This window comes from Schistocerca piceifrons, chromosome 4 (genome assembly GCF_021461385.2).
Source record: "Schistocerca piceifrons isolate TAMUIC-IGC-003096 chromosome 4, iqSchPice1.1, whole genome shotgun sequence".
Lineage (NCBI taxonomy): Eukaryota > Metazoa > Arthropoda > Insecta > Orthoptera > Acrididae > Schistocerca > Schistocerca piceifrons.
The window spans coordinates 422,509,967-422,530,715 of record NC_060141.1 but is presented as its reverse complement, the minus strand read 5'-3'; the positions used below and the strand labels follow the sequence as shown (position 1 = coordinate 422,530,715).

At 40.7% G+C, this 20,749-nt stretch overlaps 1 protein-coding gene across 2 annotated transcripts in view; it reads right to left on the bottom strand.

Moving 5' to 3' along the window:
• LOC124795476 overlaps positions 1-20,749 on the bottom strand; it is a 63,408-nt gene that overhangs the window by 26,151 nt on the left and 16,508 nt on the right. Inside the window, exon 1 of one of the 2 annotated variants that reach the window (XM_047259513.1) lies at positions 940-2,307. The exons of the other annotated variant lie outside the window; for it this stretch is intronic. Coding sequence (XP_047115469.1) covers positions 940-1,037 — 98 coding nt within the window. The 5' untranslated portion in view covers positions 1,038-2,307. Of the gene's footprint in view, positions 1-939; positions 2,308-20,749 lie in introns of those variants that run through there. 2 annotated transcript variants of the gene reach the window in all.

The following is a 20,749-nucleotide window of genomic DNA, read 5'->3' as shown; positions in this document are numbered from 1 at the left end:
AAATATTTGTTTAAATAATGAAATTAACAGATATAGTTATAAAAACAACACTTTTGACAAACCTGGTAATTACTTTGGAATTAAATAAGGGCTGGCTTTGCTAATATATTTTCGAATGGAGCCAAATAAATACTTCAAGAATTCTAGTATTTCTTCTTCCAAATGTTCATAATTGGTATAGAATTTATATTTGCTTGTAAGTTAACAATAGAATCTGAGTCGTGAAACAGTTACTGATTTCATCCTATAACAAAAGCATTGACTAGGAATGGTCAAAATAAATTAGATCTGATGCTATATTTCTTAAGACTGAGGGCCAACCTTGGTCTTTTATGAAAATGCAGATTATACTCATGTATGTTAAAGGTAATTAGTCATAAATGAATTTAAGGAGGCAGATGGCAAAACAATAGAGGAAGTAAAGAGATCCCACCTTGCTTCGTCACATTACCCCCTCATTGGATTGACCAGATAGATATTGCAAATAGCTAACTGGGCAATTCAGTGACCACAAGGGACCCCAGAAATTGGGTTTAACATTCTACACAAAAAAATATTACATAAGAAATCTTGTTATCAAAAACTATAGTACACATGTTTTTCAAATTTCTACTTAAATGAACTGTCCATATGAAAATCCCCATGCAAAATATTTACATATAGTGTATTGTAGATTGGCACAAATTATATTTTTAATAAAAATAGGCATCTTCATCATAAGTGATGTCCTTCTTGGACAGACAAAGATTATATTCTTAGATTCATATCACTTTATACAAGTACTGTCTTGCTTTAAAGAATAAATGTCATGGGTTGCAAAAAGTTAAATTGCACTGCACCTTGCAGTTCATTTTCAGACAGAAAAATTCACTTTTTCAATGTTTACTATTTTTCACAAGCAGTTTCACTCTTTTAATGATCTTTAACACATTTTCTCACCAAGTTGACCATGCCTTAAATAGGTCCAAGTGACATTTAGTAAGGAAATGCACTGCTATCTGTTCCCTTGTAGGTGGATCTCCTCTGCCACAGCACATGAAAGAATTAGACAAAATGCCTACTTTAGTACACTCACTTTTGCTTCTAACTAAATGTAAAAAAATGTTTAACACTAATGGCAAATGATAGTCACTACTTCATAAATAAATACATTACATAGTTCTCATAATATCACAATAATTAGCACTAAAATTGATTGTAGTACAAAAGGTGAGGACTTGTTAAGAATTTAAAATCAAGCACACCTTACACTACAAAACATTACAGTAGGTCATAACTCTGTCAGAAACTGGTTAAACTTCAAAGATTTTTGTTTCTTTCCCATTTGCAAAGTCACTAAAATGGCAAGTCCCGGTTCGAAATTCACACCATTTATGAACTCATATCACCTTAATGTCTAAAATATGACATTACCTCTAGCAAAAACTCTAGATGTGCAGTAGCATAGATTTACTAATCATTACATTATGAAAAAAATAGTCATCATCACATAACTTAATTACTACTCAAATCAAAATTAAGGGGATGGAAGTTATACCAAGTCATTGCCCTACTTCTTCCCTCAACTCTGAGTACTACTCTCATTCAACAAGAAAATTAAATCCTTACAAAATGTTACCAAACAATTGACCTGTCAGATTATTCACATCACTCTAGCACCTCAGTTATCAGATAATCACCAAAATTACTTTTCTTCATTCCAGTATTACCCCTTTAAGATCAAAATTCCTCAGAAATCAAATAGAAGTTTTCAGACAACCTATAGATCCAATAATGCAGCATTATATGACTTGTACCTCACTAAAATATTGCTTTTTCTGTTAAGCTCTCAATCCCAGCTGCAGTGTCATGAACTGCACTATATACACAGTACTCAATGTTGCCTAGTTCAAAAATAGATCATCAGTACAGTTACACCACATTTGTTTCCATACAGTTATCTTTTTCATTACTCAATCTTGTCTGGCAGCTCCAATATTTTACTTATATTTCTGTACCTCATCAGCTAGTGGAGTGTATCCTTGAAAAAAAAATTATCCTTACTACAGAGACAGGCTCCCCATTAAGACCCTAACTTTATTCATTATTTTATCATTTCATTATTGCTTCATTATCTAATAAATAAATACCTGCTCTGCTTATCCAATGCAAAATTGATTCTACTGAAAAACACTCCACAGTAACAGATCCTTATCCTAAGGCTGTCTCTGGACCAAAAATCGGACCTTTATATATCCTCACAGTAATAGGTACTGAAACTATAATTGTTCGATGTTTAATTTATAGGAATTAAAATTAAAACTTAAGTCATTCAGTTAACTGAATACCCTGGAAACTTTCTTCTTTTTAACAGTTTCTTCTACCACAATGGTCAGGCCAAATTATTTGTTTAAATAATGAAATTAACAGATATAGTTATACAAACAATATTTTTGGCAAACCTGGTAATTACTTTGGAATTAAATAAGGGCTGCTTTCCTAATAATTTTTTATGAAACCATGTAAATACTTTAAGAATCCTAGTATTTCTTCTTCCACATGTTTATAATTAGTACACAATTTATATTTGTTTGTAAGTTAACAATAGAATCTGAGTCACAACACAATTACTGATTTCACCCTATAACAAAAACATTAGTTAAGAATGGTCAAAATAAATTAGTAAATTAATTACATACACAAAACTAAGCACAAAATTAGATCTGATGCTATATTTCTTAAGACTGAGGGCCAACTGTTATAACGTTAAGTTTAACACATATAGTTCAGAACGACACAACACATATAAGTCACAGAGTAAGTTGACAAGCAAGACATGTGTACACGTTAGCATTCGAATGAGCACTGAGTCTCAGTCTAGCGGCCGCAGATCGGCTGGCCGCTTAGGTGGCGCAGCTGCTGCATGGCTGGCAGACAGAGCCGCACGTAGAGGATGCACGTAATTGCGCAGTGGCACTTTGAATGATCGGCGAGTCACAACACTTTTCCCCCCTTCGAAATTGTTGCACTGGTCTTGATGGAGGTGTCCTGGAGATGGCTAACGTCCATAGGCGTTGTTTGACTCACTGTAAAGTCTCGAGGAGGAGGCTTCCCGTACAGACGGAAGTGTCCCCGATGATAACGGGTTGAGATGACAGGAGACGTAGGGGTCAAATCTGCTGGGGCCCCATGCAGCAATCTGCCTGTTGCGGCAAGTCCAGTTGATATGACAGGAGGCATGGGCGATGTGTCGGTGTCCGTTGGAGGAGGAGGCGAGTAGATTTGCTCTGACAGAGGATGGTCATCCGGTTCCTGCATGGGCATGTCTCCTGGTGGCGTCCGTTCTTGTGCTGGCATCGCGATGACGGTGAGAGGGCCGCGTTGTGAGTATTGAGAGATTCCAAGATCCCAAGCGTCAGGTGGAGCCAAAGGTGGTGTAGCGGCATTCGGAACAGGCATTGCTGGCACACGAGGCTGAAGCTGGTCCGAATGATGCACTGCAACACCCGTGTCCATCTGGATTTCATACAGGCATCTGCCATGGTGTCTTAAGATGCAGCCCAGGCTCCATTTTGGCCACCTGCCAGATCCCCGTACCCAGACGAGGTCGTCGGCGGTGAACCGGCCAAGTGAAGGCACCCCCGGCGATGAGGTGGAAGGCCGCAGAAGATGAAGTAGCGTGCGGGGCTGTCGGCCATGAGCTCAGCCGGGCTGTGGTCGCCCATGGGGGTGAAACGGTAAGATGCCAGAAACTGGAGAAGCGCATCATCAGCAGCAGAAGAAGTCAGAAGTTTCCGCATCTGAGCCTTAAATGTGTGGACCAATTGTTCAGCTTCACTGTTGGATTGTGGATGGAACGGCAAGGCCGTGACACGCATAACGCCATGATGAGCACAAAAATCCGCAAATTCAGAAGAGGCAAATTGTGGACCATTATCAGTAACAAGAGTAGAGGGGAGGCCTTCCAAAGAAAAAATGTGGGCGAGAGCACTGGTGGTTGCCGCGGTGGTAGGCGACGTGCAACGGACAATGAAAGGAAAGTTAGAGTAGGCATCAATTACGAGGAGCCAATAAGTACCTAAAGGGTCCCGCAAAGTCAGCATGAATGTGCTCCCAGGGCTTCTCAGGCGAAGGCCACGGTGACAAAGATGACTTCGGGGCAGCAGCCTCTGACGCACAAGGGCCGCAGGCAGCGACCACATGTGCTATTTCGGAGTCAATGCTAGGCCAGTACACATGACGGCGCGCCAGAGATTTTGTGCGACACACACCCCAGTGCCCTTGGTGAAGGAGGCGCAAGACAGAAGCACGCAAAGACGCAGGTACCACAACACGCGGCGAAGCATCGTCAGTGGAAAGGAGGATAACACTATCCCTAGCCGTGAGGCGGTAGTGCAAAGCGTAGTAGTTCCGCAACGGATCAGAAGTCTTAGCGGACGGACGATCTAGCCAACCCTTCTGAATACAGCGTAAAACCCGGGAGAGGGTAGGGTCAGAACCCGTAGCAGCCACCAGCCTGTCCCCAGTGATGGGGAACCCGTCCACAATCCGCTGCTTGGCAACATCCAGGTGGAAACACAAAAGTTCGTCCCTATCGAATGCCTGATCAGGACCCATGGGAAGGCGAGAGAGCATCAGCATTTGCATGTTGAGCCATTGGCCGGAAATGAATCTCATAATTGAAACGAGACAAGTAAAGAGCCCAACGCTGGAGGCGGTGTGCAGCCTTGTTGGGAAGTGAGGTTTGTGATCCGTAACAAGATGAAAATTTGAGCCCTAGAGAAAAACACCAAACTTATGAAGAGAATAAATAATGGCCAAAGCTTCTTTCTCAATTTGAGAATACATTTGTTGGGCATCCATGAGCGTTTTGGAGGTATAAGCAATGTGTTGTTTCGAACCGTCAGAAAAATGGTGCGCAAGGACTGCACTGACCCCGTATTGAGAGGCATCTGTGGCAAGAACAAGATGTTGGCCAGGTCAATAAGTAGCCAGGCACGGGGCCTGTTTCAGCATAGTTTTCAATTTCTGGAAAGCCGCTTCGCATGACACGGACCAGTGAAAAGGCACGTTTTTATGCAACAGGCGATGCAACGGCTGAGCCACCGAAGCCGCAGACAGTAAAAACTTGTGATAGTATGCTATTTTCCCCAAGAAGGCCTGCAGTTCCTTAACAGATGTAGGGCGAGGAAGGGCATCGATCGCAGCGACAGTTTGCTGAAGCGGGTGAATACCATCCCGAGAGAGTTGAAACCCCAAGTATATGATAGATGCCTCAAAAAATTGTGATTTCTGAAGATTACACTTAAGACCGGCAGTCTGTAAGACATGAAAAAGTGTGCAGAGATTTTGAAGATGTTCTTCAGTGGTGGAGCTAGTGACAACAATGTCGTCCATGTAATTGATACACCCAGGGACAGGGAACAATAATTGTTCCAAGAATCGCTGAAAGAGAGCAGGGGCGCTAGCAACCCCGAATGGCAAGCGTTGGTACTGATAGAGGCCGAAAGGCGTGTTAAGGACCAGAAACTGCCAGGAAGTAGCATCGAGAGGAAGTTGATGATAAGCTTCTGACAGGTCAATTTTAGAAAAATACTGGCCTCCAGCAAGTTTAGTGGACAGTTCTTCAGGACAGGGCATAGGGTAAGTGTTGATGAGGCATTGAGCATTTACAGTGGCTTTTAAATCGCCACAGAGACGAATATCACCATTTGGCTTAGCAATGACAATGACAGGAGAGAACCACTCACTGGAAGTGACAGGAAGCAAGACCCCTGAAGTAGTGAGACGATCCAACTCCCGTTTTACCCGATCACAAAGGGCCACAGGAATGGGCCGAGCCCAAAAAAACAGGCCGAGCAGTGGGTTTGAGCGTGATATGAGCTTCAAAGTCATTTGCACAGCCTAACCCAGGAGAAAAAAGGGACGAAAATGTCGTTGACAAGGAATCCAATTGAGCATAAGGAATAGCATCAGAGACAATATTGACAGAGTCATCTATGGAGAACCCAAAAATGCGAAAGGCATCGAAACCAAAAAGATTTTCTCCATCACTCTGGTTGACCACAAATATGGGAACAGTGCGAACAACGGATTTGTAACATACTTCAGCATTAAACTGTCCCAAGAGAGAAATCTTCTGTTTATTGTACATCCGTAATTGCTGAGTGACAGGTGACAGGAGTGGAGAACCCAACTGAAGATACGTCTGAGAATTATAGTGGCAGCAGAACCGGTATCCACTTACATGCGAACATCTCGACCAAGGATTTGGACAGTGAGGAATAACTTCCCTGAAAGGGAAGAAGTGCAATTGACAGACAACACAGAATTAGAATCAGCGTCATGTTCATGAACATGTATGCGGTCGGATTTGCAAACAGAAGACACATGACCTTTCTTTTTACAATTATGACACACAGCCCAACGTTGGGGACAATCCTCGCGTGAATGTTTCATAAAACACCACGGACATGAAGGAAGTTGCCAGGGGTTTTGCTGCAGTTTCTTAGCGGGTTGTTTATGGCTAGGCCGAGGCTGCGCATGGGAGCGCATTGCGGCCACGTCGGCCAGCGGGGACGTGCTGCACGCGTCGTCAACAGCGCACAGAGGTTGTATTTCCCCGACATCACCCCATGCCTCTATTTGCTCCCCAGCGGTGCAAGAAATTTCAAAAGACTGCGCAATGGAGAGAACTTCATCTAGAGTTGGATCCGCCAACTGAAGGGCACATTGCCGAACTTCTTTGTCGGGCGCCAACCGGATAATAGCATCCCGTACCATGGAATTGGCACAGGATTCTTTGTGAACGTCAGTAGCAAAGTGACACTTTCGACTGAGGCCATGAAGTTCAGCAGCTCAAGCGCGATAGGATTGATATGGCTGTTTTTGACAACGATAAAAGGCAACACGAGAGGCTACCACATTCGTTTGCTTTTGAAAATAGACAGACAGAAGTGAGCACATTTCAGCAAAGGACAAAGATGCAGGATCCTTCAAAGGAGCCAATTGCGACAACAATCGATACATTTGAGGTGAAATCCAGAAAAGGAACAGAGACTTACATGGTTGTTTGTCCATGACATGAAATGCCAAGAAGTGCTGTTGAAGATGTTTTTCATAATCAGACCAGTCTTCTGCCATCTCGTCGTGAGGAGGAAAAGGAGGTATAGCCAACGACGAGAAACGCCCCGCATTTGACGCCGCAATGAAATCATGAATCGTCGCTGTTAGAAGCGTTTGCTGTTCAAGGAGATTTTGCAATAGTTGCTCGACAGTAGCCATGGAACCCTGTGGGTCAACGGTGAAAAGGAAAAATCCACTACGTCATCGCCAATTGTTATAACGTCAAGTTTAACACATATATTTCATAACGACACAACACATATAAATCACAGAGTAAGTTGACAAGCAAGACATGTGTACACATTAGCATTCGAATGAGCACTGAGTCCCAGTCTAGCAGCCACTGCTCGGCTGGCCACTTAGATGGCACAGCTGCTGCATGGCTGGCAGACAGCGCCGCACGTAGAGGACACAAGTAATTGCGCGGCGGCGCTTTGAATGATCAGCAAGTCACAACACCAACCTTTGTCTTTTATGAAAATGCAGATTATACTCATGTATGTTAAAGGTAATTAGCCCAAAATGAAAAAGCGAACTTAAGGAGACAGATGGCAAAACAAGAGAGGAAGTAAAGAGGTTACAACTTGCTTTGTCACACTTTCCAGAGACAAAATTAACACAAAGAAAGAATACCCACCGCAGCCAAGCTGGCATTGTTGTACGTCATTGGGGAGACAAGGTAAATACCAAGCTGCACACCAAAACTAAAAGGAATTAACATTGAAACATTCCAGACCATTGGAACATTCCAGAACTGCCACAAAATTCTTAACATGCATGCATCTATACCTGCGTGCGTTTCTGGGCAGACAGTTTTTGGTGTTTCCAGAATGAGATTTTCACTCTGCAGCGGAGTGTGCACTGATATGAAACTTCCTGGAAGATTAAAACTGTGTGCCAGACCAAGACTCGAACTCGGGGCTTTTGCTTTTCGCGGGGAAGTAGGAAGCGAGGTACTGGCAGAAGTAAAGCTTTGAGGACAGGGTGCGAGTCATGCTTGGGTCGCTCAGTTGATAGAACACTTGCCCGCAAAAGACAAAGGTCCTGAGTTCGAGTCTTGGTCCGGCACACAGTTTTAATCTGCCAGGAAGTTTCAGTTTTTGGTGTGGCTAAACAATAATTACTTCAGCTCTAGACAATTCACATTACCTCTCTCCCCAACAACTACATCTGGTGACCTTTACTAGGATGTCACCATCGGGAGAGGGTTAGCACGTTTGTAATAATTCAAAACAATTTTGCAAATTTTTGTTATACTAATCGTTTTCTTTCTCTGTTTCATGACTAGGATACTACATTATAGCAAGAAGGATGGAAATAACATAATGTGCAAAAAATTAAAGATACTCAATTGAAGAGTTAATTCTGGAAGGAGCAAGAAAGCCAACAAAAGGTAGGAAAATTCAAGATGCATTTCATACATGACTCTGTTTATTAGTGTCTCTGCCAATATTGAATATAGTATCTTTCATTATCCAATTCCCAAATTGAAGCAGTCTCATAAAATATCTAGACATTTGGACAGAAAATTAATTCTAGGGAGAGAAGTGTTTGCATACAATTGAGTTACACAGGCAATGTATTTTGATATGTGTTAGCAAGGTACCACTGAATAGATTTTGTGGTGGTGTCCTCACTATTACAAAGAGAATATTTCCTTTCCAAAAGTGTTAGTTTATTTTGGTCATTTTGTAAAATTATCAAAAAATGAGTTCACATAATATGCATATTGTTGCCAGTCCTTTGCCAGATAGCCAGGCACAAGATGTTGCTGACATGAACATGGCAACAAATGACATCGAAACTGAAAATGTTAGCTGCAGTGATGATGGAACAATTACATTTTTCAATTAATGTGGACACAGATGATAGTGACATTGTCTTTCAAAATGATACATGATGGCAGTAGATGAGACAGGGTCACAATTTTCTCCATGGAGTATTTTTCTCTCTGGTGAAAATGCAACGCGTGACAGCACAGACTTATTAAATCATTCTTTGCCTGCCACACTTATGCCTACTGCAAATGTGATTGGACAGGGTGCACTGTGTGCATTGAAAGCCCTGATCATGATGCGAATGTTACAACAGCTACTTAAATGAAGCTTCAGTGATTTCAATATCAAGTTTAAGGAAGAGCAAAAACAAACCCTTAACAATATGAATGAGCAAAATCAAACACTTAAGTGAAGCATCAATGAAAAATTTAATTATTTTACAAAACAACAGGCAGATACATAAAATTGTAAAAATTGTGGATTAACATCATTAGTGGCAACATTCAACCGCAAGCTGTCAGGTGTCAACAGACAGGATATATAATTTGAACATGTAACCTTAACTTGTTAGGTGAAATAGATCACAATGTAACATATGGCACACACTACCAATTTCTGATACTGTCTGGCACAGGTATTAAGAAAACATGGGATACATCAAAACAATGCCATGCCAGCAACAGACAGTGCTACATGCCTTTCTACTTTGCTCATGGATGAAGGCTTATTACGACACTGCAGTTTCCGATTTTTTCTTCTGAAAGTAAGTGAAGAAACCCAGTCATGTTCATAAGAGCAATCCGGAACATTTTGCTGTGGAACTGGACAAAAACGCTGAAGATATGCTGTAAGGTACGTTATACGCAGGACGATGTCTTACTGTGGCCCATTGACATTGTGGAAAAGTGTCACACTTGTGAAAAGTTTGAAAGGGTACTCTTTGAAAAGTTCTGGTCCCCCATCGCAGTACAAGAGAGATTGGGGCACAAAGTGTTTAACTCAGCGCCATTCAGCAGTACTCTGAGGGCTCAGAACATACTTCAAGAAGTATGTATATAAAACCCACTCCTGGACAAACCCAATATCACATACAGATGGCGTAAAAATTGTGAAAAGCATACTACTGGCTAACATAAGTGAGAAATTAATCACCACTGTTGAGAACGATATAGAGAATTTCCTCTCAGTTCTCGATTCCAGTGATCTTATGTATGAAGAAAGACCTGTGCAATCACAAAGTGACAGCACACAGGCAGACCCCACAACAACTAATGAACAACATGGCAGGAATGACAATAACAACCAACACAGTTGGTAGCTACACCTCCTCATAGCAATACCAACAGGAACCAATTTGGTAATGGAAAGGGGAAAAAATGCAAGCGAGGATAGAAAAGTAACCAAGGGCAGAATTTCAGTCGGCCAGGATTTAATAGTCAGAGAGGTTACAGTCAGCAAGCTTACAATTTGCCAATCACTTGGGGCAATGACCTGTACAGCAACTTGGAAGGGCAGAATGCAACCGGGCAAAAAATAATCTGATGCTGCCTGACTATGATCAGAACAATCAAAATTACATTTCGAATAGCGGACAGGGACAACAATATTTCAAGCTGGGAGCCATGCAAGATAGTAACTGGCAAACCCAGATACGTAACGTTTATGTAGTTGAAGTTACCTGTAATGCGGGGCCAGTGCTCAGGGTAATTCGGAAAACAGAGACCGGTCTCAATAGGCCCCCATTTGATGACCAGGAATACGGTTGGTGGCATTGGACTAGTCGAAAGCTATTTTCTTAGATACGACAACTGTGGATGTCAAAGACGAACTGTGTCAGGAGGATATTACCAACTGTGCAGATGAAAATGAAGACACAGTACAGGCATGATCAATGCACAAATACTCTGTTTAAGGGTATCCATAATACTGGACACTGGAGCTAGCACAACTATAATTTGACAAGGTCTGTTTGACCAAATATAAAAGTGGGGACACATACTGATGCTTCCAGTCCAAAACTGTAGGAGGTGAGCCTAAGGCATAAAACTGCCGGCATGGATTCCTATTCCAATTAATAGCATCTCTTTACAATGCATTTTTCTTGGGGTTGAACGGATAATAGTAAACTGCCTTATTGGCATGAACATCTGTAGGAAGTACCAAGTACAAATTGGCCTCAGTAAGGGAAAGTGTCATTTCATTGTGAATCACCAAACCTAGTCAAGTCAAACACCAGAGAAAGAAAACCAAAACACACTGCTGATGTTTGAGTACAATCACAGGAAGAGGAAATAGGCTGTGAGATCATGCATGCCAAGATGAGTCAGTCAGCATGTCTCATGGAGAACAAACGGAAAAACTGCAGGAGTTTTCAGTACATTATGCTCATGTGTTTGAATGATGCCCTGGCATAATCAAAGGATACAAATACAAAATGGAGGTGTACTCACACGAAACCTACTTTTGATCTTACCCCATTCCATGGGCCAAGAAGGAGGCTGTGAGGAAAGAGATCAATAGAATCCTAAACTGCAAAATAATACAACCATCCTTATTTCCACACTGTAGCCCCATTTTGGCCATTAGCAAATCAGACGGTAGTGACCATCTTGTGCTCAATGAACAAGGAATAAATAAGATTATTATACCTGTCAGGACACAGCCTGACAAGCTGGAAGAACAACTTTTAAAATTCCATAACATTAAGTACCTCACCATAATAGATCCCTGAGCCTCATACTGACAAATTGTACTACATGAAAATAGCCAGAAGTACAATGCTTTTGTATGTGGCGGGGGGGGGGGGGGGGGGGGCAGAAGATATGAGTCCTGTGTTCCCCCTTTTCATTTAAAAGTCAGTGTAGGCATATTTATTTCTGCTTTAGATCGAGTCTTAGGATCTGAATTGTTAAGTAGGGCCACTGTGTATGTTGATGACTTACTGCTTGCTACCCCCCCTCCCCCCCCCCCCCCACATGGTCAGAACACTTCAGGCTCTTGGTTCAAATCTTGTATAGGTTTTCAGAACACAGAGTCACAGCCAGTGTCACATTTCAGTAAGGAAAGAGTTTTAAATTCCTGGGAAACATAATATCACCTCAAGGTATACTTCCAGATCCTAAGACACTTGATACTATCAAACACTGCCTGGTACCTCAAAATAAGAAACAGTTGAAGAGATATCTTAGATTAGTATCTTTCTTCGGAAAAATTGCACCACACCAGCTTTTAAATAGTGATGCTCTGTTGAATCTTCTACGGAAGAATCACTCCTGGTTATGGACCAAGCAAAGCTAAACTGATTTTGACAACATGAAAGAAGCTCTTTTAAATGCCAGCATCTTACATCATCCTGACATGACCCATGATTTATGTGTGTGTACAGACACATTCTCCCAAGGGCTGGGCACTTGTTTACTCCAGATCATGGATGAATGGGGAGCTTACCCCCAAGATAATTAGTTTTGCTAGTAAGACACTATCTGAAGCTGAACAAGCATATTCCATGACTGAATTGGAAGCTCTCATGGTAATATGGGCATTCAAAGGGTTAGAATATTCCCTGTGGGGAAAGCATACCAATGTGTAATGCAACGATCAGTCTTTGTCCTTCCTTCTCACTTGTAAACTATTACATAGGAGGGTCACTATGTGGTGCTTATATTTACAGGAATTTGATTTTGAAATTGTGTATATCAAAGGTAATCAAAACGCAATTGCTGAAGCCTTATCGAGGCTTCCACAAGGTCTAGACGAATTCTTAGAGAACAATTCAGAAATTAGAGTTTTTTTGATGAAAGATAAAACACAACAGCCATACTACGTTATAATGTGTAAAATCATGGAGAAACTACAGCAGAAGGATCCCATATGGGAAAAGGTAAGGCTAAAACTGCTGCAGAAGAATGATGACAGGTTGAAAAAATATTGTATGATTCACCAAGGTGTATCATTTCACCGATACCACTCAGAGCACATGATCGCATTAGTGACTTTATATTGTACACTCACAATGTTCAGGGATACTGTGGCATCTCCAAATGCCTTAGTAAGATAGATACATATTGTTACTATCCAAATTTAAGATGAGCAGTTCTGCATTAAATATGGAAATGTGTTGTGCGTCAGAAGGCTACGCATGCAAATAAGTCAAAACTAATTGATCTACACCTGATCTGTTGGGGATAGTTTCCTTGGATGCAGCTGGATTGGATCCACAAGGGAAAAGAGGTGTAAGAATGTTGTTGCACTATACAATGTTTCCTCCAAGTATGTCAAATTGTATGCTGTGCAATCAGTTACTGCAAGCACCGTCATCATAAGAATTACAATGGATTGTCTATCCCAGGAAGAAGAGCCGGAAAGATTGCTGATGGACAACACATCAGACTTTACAGGGAACTGTTGGAAAGAGTTCATGAGCACTCACAACATTAAACTTATGCTTGTGTCCAGATTTCACCATGAACCAAGTCCCATAGAGAGCATATTTACGGAATTTAACAGATTTATGCAGAATTACACCACTCACAAACACACTATGTGGATCAATTATGTTACCCCCTTCCAGTAAGTTGTTAACAATCTCCCACATAGCTCAACTGGCTTTACATCTATGGAATTGCTGTTTGACAAAAGACAAGTAGACAGTTGGGAAAAACCTCTACCCAAGGTCCCTAACAAGGAAATATCACACGAGGAGAAAATGTCGGGCACTGGTTAGCACTGAAGAAATGACAGAATACAGAAAACAATTGTATGATAAGAAATTAGGATGCACTGTAGAGTACCATATAGTACCAGGAATATTCCTGTGGACTCATCCAACATCGACAAAGTATGGTAAGCTGAATCGCAAGTAGCAACTGGTCGCACAGGGCCATTTGGTACATCAAAAGTCCCTCACCCAGGATCCTGTAAGTTAGTACACCTAAACAGTGGTAAGGAAAATGAGCTTTACCCTTCCTGGGTGTTCTCTAACACAATTGTTAGGTGTTTGGTACCAAAGCATAATGGCCACACTGAAATAAAATAACTACACATATAAAAGTATATGTGATGTAATGATGTGAAAGTCCATGTGACTGAGAGGAGGTCAAGCAAGAGTTATTACAGTACATTTGCACATGAACACATGTTGTCTCAGCATTGTTTTACAATGTTCATTGGTACAATTCTCGTAGACATATTCATGCACAACAGAATACACAAGAGTGATATCATGTAGCAAAAATAAGCACAAGTCACCAACACTAAAGTACACTGTTTGCAGTTGATGATGATACTTGTACCACACAAGATTGTACTGTCAGTTTGTATCAGTAGATAGCAAACATGAAGCAAGTGGATTAACATGAGTAGGTAGCCATGAAACGTTGTACTCAATAGTTCTCTTGTGATGAATGAAGGATTGCAGTGATAGAGTAAAAATTAATGTTTCGTCCTGTAGACCAGTAGACACATCCTAGTAAGCTTATCAGAGGTATAGCTAAACAGTTAAGTAGGCTTACCAGGATTTCATGTTATGAAGCTTTCTTTCCTCAGCATCTATAATGATGGATACACATGTCAGGGGCAATGTATGAACACAAAACTCATGCACATCATGTGACAATGTTGTAGATAAATATTTTGCCAATACTAGAAAATGAGATTTAAAAGAATGACCACCTGTGTAACGTTAAAATAAGATGAGACTATGAATGCAGATTATTCACAAATGATCATTCAAAAGAGTAATGCTGAAGAATAAGGTGTCATAAAAATGATAATTTAAAAACTTAAGGATATTACATGACACAAAATCACAAGAAATATATGTAATATTAACTATCTTGTATGCATAATTTCTGTACAGTGTTTACGTAAATTTTTGTACAATATTTATGAAAAGAAATGTAATGGCATATGAAAAAGTATATGCATGGAGTAGGAAATACACAAACCCAGTGTGTCAGCATATTTTACAATGTAAGTACTTAGGTTATTGTAACACTGATGGAATGTAAAAACTATAGTGCAATCTAAAGCTAAATATCTTTTCCATGACTGCGTATGTGAGCTACTAACTGTAAATGTGCTAAGAACATTTTGTGAAGGTTTGAAACCTGTAATTCTGTGTGTTCCTCTGAAAAATGTGTGGCAGTGTTGGGCAGGAATGAACATTTATATCCTCAGTGGACTCTAGTATCAACAAGACATTCTACCACAGAGAGGGTATGGAAACGAATGAAGGCATTATAGACTTACCTTGAAACTTTCAAGTGTCATCAGGATGCTGATAGCATGAGCCTGGTTCAGCCACTGAAGCATGCGAGTTTCAACAGGAACAAATGCCTGGGCCATAAATGATCAAACTCCTAGCCATAGCATCGATGGTTCCACTATGCACACCACGTTGCAACAGTGGGATGAACACATTTTTTTCTTTTTTTCTTTGGGTAAACAAGTGAAATTGTAGCATGCTCATGGACAGCTCAACTTAACTGCAGTGTTAACAAACTCAAGTGCACGCACAGCTGGACAATGCGAGGTGTGAACAGTGATGCAATAGCAGTGGCCAGAGTCCAATAATCAAACTGCAGACTCTTAACTCAAATGTTCCTGTTGATGCAACCCTTAAAAAATTGTAAATAGTAGTAGTAATAATTTATTAACAAAATTAGTTATATATGTTATGTAAAGACATGTTCCTGGAGTAAACGAGGTAAAGTTGCCCATGAATAAAGGCCTTAGTACCCTGCCAGGCCAAGAGCTTAAAGTATAAAAAGGTGTAAATAGTGTAGTGCGCCACCACTGTGTACTGATGTCTACTGATAAGGATCACACCAGCATACAGTGGAATGGAGGGGTAGTTGTGTAGTAGGTTCTTTATGTGTCATACACATATAAATATATATTTGTGCCGTCCCCATGTGGAAAAGGTATCTTAGGGAAGTATGATTATGTCTGAGTAAGCTGACAGAAAAATGAAAGCCATACTACCAACTTTTTTATGTACCTCAATTGTTTTTTTTTTTACCAATCTTGATGTCTGTCAGTCTTTCGAGCTTGTGTGATAAACATGTACATAACTGCGCTATACCAGTATTGTTTTAATTAAAAGTTAGAATATGTGGAAATCACAAGTTTTCATCCTCTTACCAAACTACATTGCACCTCCCGATGCAATGAGGACTTGTGTTTTTAATAGATTTTTTGGGAGATGAAGTCAACACAAAGAGAAAATAGCCACCACAGCCACACCGACATTGTTGTACATCACTTCGGGACAAGATAAATACCAAGCCACACACCAAAGCTAAAAGGAATTAACACTGAATAAATGTTCCAGACCTGCCTCAATGTTCTTAATACACACACATCCATAACTGCACGTATTTCTTGGCAGATAATTACTGATGCGTCTAAATGATAATTACAAACAATGGGAACTCCAGGTAGAAATATTAGAAACGTTGGAAAAGACAGATTGTCCGTACAACACAGTCTCCATTCCCATAATTATCCTGGCCTCAACCTACGGTAACATACTGTTCCCACAGCCTCCACCCAACAGTTTCCACCCCCTATGTCCTACCACCTCCTCCCCATTCTCAGCCCCCACCTTGTTCATTTACAGCCCTCTACCAATGCATCCACCTGTCTTTCCCCACTCCTCTCATGTTTTGTTCATGATTTCCACACACCCCTGCCCCACAACCTGCTGACACTGTGCCTGTTGGAGACTAGTCTCTGCACCCTCCACCAGGCAGCATTCATCTCTCTCCCCACCTGTACACTACTATCATTTCCCCTTCCCCTCCAGACTGCTGCTTGCATCCAACCTGATGTTGCAATCTGGCCCAAGATGCTGAAGATCTGGCTATCGTGTGTGTGTGTGTGTGTGTGTGTGTGTGTGTGTGTGTGTGTGTGTGTGTGCGCGTGTGTGTTAACTGATGAAGGCTGTGGTTGAAATCTACGTGTGAGTGTCTTTTAATCATGCCTGTCTGCAACTGTAAAGAAGACACGTCAAGTTGCCAATAGGCAACACTCACACGTAGATTTCAAGCACAATCTTCATCAGTTAACACACACACACACACACACACACACACACACACACACACACAAAAGCAAGCACACCTTACACATACATGATCGCCAACTTCAGCATCTTGGGCCAGAATGCAACATCACGTGGGATACAAGCAGCAGTCTGGAGGGGAAGGGGAAGAGGAAGTGGTAGTAGTGTACAGGTGGGGAGAGAGATGAATGCTGTCTGGTGGAGAGTGCAGGGACTAGACTCCAACAGGCATAGTGTCAGGAGGTTGTGGGGCAGGGAGGTGTGGAAAAAAGGAACAAAACACCAGCTATCCACCAGGATGAACGGCTACTGCCAAACTGTGTCCTAGAGCAAAGTAGACCACCCCGTGGCACAACATGCAGCTGAACATAACACATTTGATTTCAAAGGCTGCCTCACTATTATCTGTAATTTAACTGACTTATTCTTAATAAACTATTACGTTTATCATGAGTGAAAAGTGCTTGACTTGCCGTAGAACTGTTAGGTCGGGGCTTTGGTGTAATGGGTGCTGTAGTTTTTTCCATGTGGGTGACTGTAGTGGCGTGGGAATAGGGGAAGTAAATGAGACTCATCAGTGGCTTTGTAGGATTTGTAGTAGAGATAGGAAGATACTAGAGCAGGTGGGGAAAATTGCCACCCTTCAGGCTGAGTTAGACAAGGCCAGGGGAGATCTTGACAGGTTAGGGAGGGAGAAGGGTAAAGAGAGGTGTGAAGTGGCAACAGGCAACAGGAGGAACACGCCTAGAACTTTTTCTGACAGCTTCATGGTGAATGTGGGAAATAGATTTGACCTGTTGCTTCAGTTAGAAGCTGGTGAGCCTCAAGCAGGAACACACCTAGAACTTTTTCTGACAGCTTCATGGTGAATGTGGGAAATAGATTTGACCTGTTGCTTCAGTTAGAAGCTGGTGAGCCTCAAGCAATTGCAGGTGTAGACAGGGCACAACAAATTTTCAGCAGCAAATTGAAAAGTAAGAATGTAGGGAAATCAGTAAAGAGAAAGAAAGGGTTGTTAGGTAGTTCCCATGGAATAGGTGTTGGCCAACTTTTGCAGGATGAACTAGTATCAGAATACCAGGTCACAATTTTTTTAAACCTAGTGCTGGTCTGGAGCAGATGACAGAGAATTTAGGATCACTTTGCGAAGATTTCGCTAAGGAACACACCGTGGTTATAGGGGGTGGGGCAGGTAACAGTATTGACAGAGATCCTGGGTACAGTATAGAGTGTGACCTGGCGAAGATTGCATCAGCATCGAAGCATACTAGTGTTGAGTTTGTATCTGTTCTTGGGCGCCATGACCGACCTCATTTGAACTCTTCTGCCAAGAGAGTTAATTTGGAGCTGGAACAGCTGCTCATGTCAGGTGCAGGGTCACACATTGGTGTGGTTCCTGTTGATTCTCTCAGTAGGTGGGATTATACTAGGCGTGGCCTTCACCTCAAAAGGAAGGGGAAGGGTAAATTGGCTGGGGAAATAGCAGGAAAGTTAAAGGGGGGAGGCACTGTCATGAGTGGTAAAATACCAGTGGTTATATGGTTCAGAAAAGACCCTTTTTAGGGTAGGGAGGACAGAAAGAAAGCAAATTTTAAGAGAGGTTAGAACTGAGACAAACCTTCAGTTTGAGAAAGAAATCAAAAAACATAATTCCAGCTTATTACATCAGCATAAACAGCCATTGGTTAAGAATTTTCAACAGTCAGTAGATATTTTAACTCTACCCAATTTTAACTCAGTCAATGTGAAATGTCAGCTATCTTTATTACATCAAAATATTTGAGGACTGAGAAATAAAATCAATGAATTAACTATCTGCATAGATGAATTAGAGTCTTCAAACCCAGCTGACATAATCGGCTTCTCTGAACGTCATGTGACCACTGGTATAGAACTTTTAAGTGTTACAGGGTTTAGGTTAGCATCTCACTTTTGTAGATCAGAAATGGAGAAAGGAGGAGTTGCCACATTCATCAGGAAGTGTCATAAATTTAAAAACATAGACATTTATAAATTTTACCTATAACAGCATATGGAAGCATGTGCAACAGAATTAGAATTTCACAAAAAATTCTTCATAATATTAAGTGTATCGAGCACCTGCAGGTAACTTTAATCTGTTTGTAAACCACCTTGAAGCTGTACTGGCCCATTTAACAACCAAAAACAAAGAAATAGTGGTTGCTGGTGATTTCAATGTAGATTTCCTTAAAGACTCTCCCAATAAGAACTTATTTGAGTTAGTAACGCTATCATTCAACTTAATTCCCACTGTAAAGTTCCCCACTAGGATAGCCACTTGCTCACAAACAGCCATTGATAATATCTTTATAGAAAAGTCCAATGAACAAAATTATATTACAAAACCAATAGTCAATGGCCTCTCAGACCATGACATGCAGTTCCTTCTGTTAAATGTTAATACTGAACAGGATATAAAATCTGTTAAATCTGAGCTCAAACGGGTAATCAGTAAGCCAAAAATTGATTATTTTAGGACACTCCTCAGAGACATTCACTGGACTGATGTCTACAGTGCTCATGGCATGAATGAAAAATATAACACTTTTGCTAATAAAGTGCTTACTTTATTCGAACACTGCTTTCCCCCAAAACTTACCAAGGTTAGAGCAAAGTCTACAAAAAAGCCATGGATTACTCGAGGAATAGGGGTATCTTGTTAAACAAAAAGAAAACTGTATCTGTCAATCCGAAACATTTCCAATGTTGATGCTATAGCACATTATAAGAAATACTGCAAAATATTAAAGACTGTAATACGGATGTCAAAGCAAATATATTATAAGGAAAAGATAGTCATATCAGATAACAAAATAAAGACAATATGGGATATAGTGAAGGAGGAGGCCGGTAGAACCAGACATGAAGAGGAACAAATAGCATTAAGAGTAAATGATATATTGGTGACAGATGTGTATAGTGTTTCAGAACTTTTTAACAAACATTTTACAACTGTTACTGAAAAGATGGGGTTGTCAGGTTCGGTAGATTATGGAATACCTCAGACCAGACATTTCAAGTAACTTCCATAATATGAATTTGACCCTCACTACCCCAACAGAAATAATGTCCATCATAAAATCTTTAAAATTAAAAACATCTAGTGGGTATGATGAAATATCAACAAAGTTAATTAAAGAATGTGATTCTGAGCTAAGTAACATATTAAGCTATCTGTGTAACCAGTCGTTTATCAGTGGAATATTTCCTGAATGGCTGAAATATGCTGAAGTTAAGTCACTGTTTAAGAAGGGAGATAAAGAAATAGCATCAAATTTCTGTCCAATTTCACCGTTGCCAGCATTCTCAAAAATTTTCGAAAAAGTAACGTACAGTCGGCTTTATAACCATCTTATCTCAAATAACATACTGTCAAAGTCACAGTTTGGATTTCTAAAAGGTTCTGATATTGAGAAGGCTATCTACACTTACAGTGAAAATGTGCTTAATTCATTAGACAAAAAATTGCAGGCAACTGGTATATTTTGTGATCTGTCAAAGGCATTTGACTGTGTAAATCACAATATCCTTTTAAGTAAATTAGAATATTATAGCGTAACAGGAAATGCTGCAAAATGGTTCAAATCTTATATTTCTGGCAGGAAACAAAGGGTGTTATTAGGAAAGAGACATGTATCAAGCTATCAGGCATCATCCAACTGGGAAGTAATTACATGTGGGGTCCCACAAGATTCCATTTTGGGGCCCTTACTTTTTCTTGTGTATATCAATGACCTTTCATCAGTAACATTACCAGATGCCAAGTTCGTTTTGTTTGCCG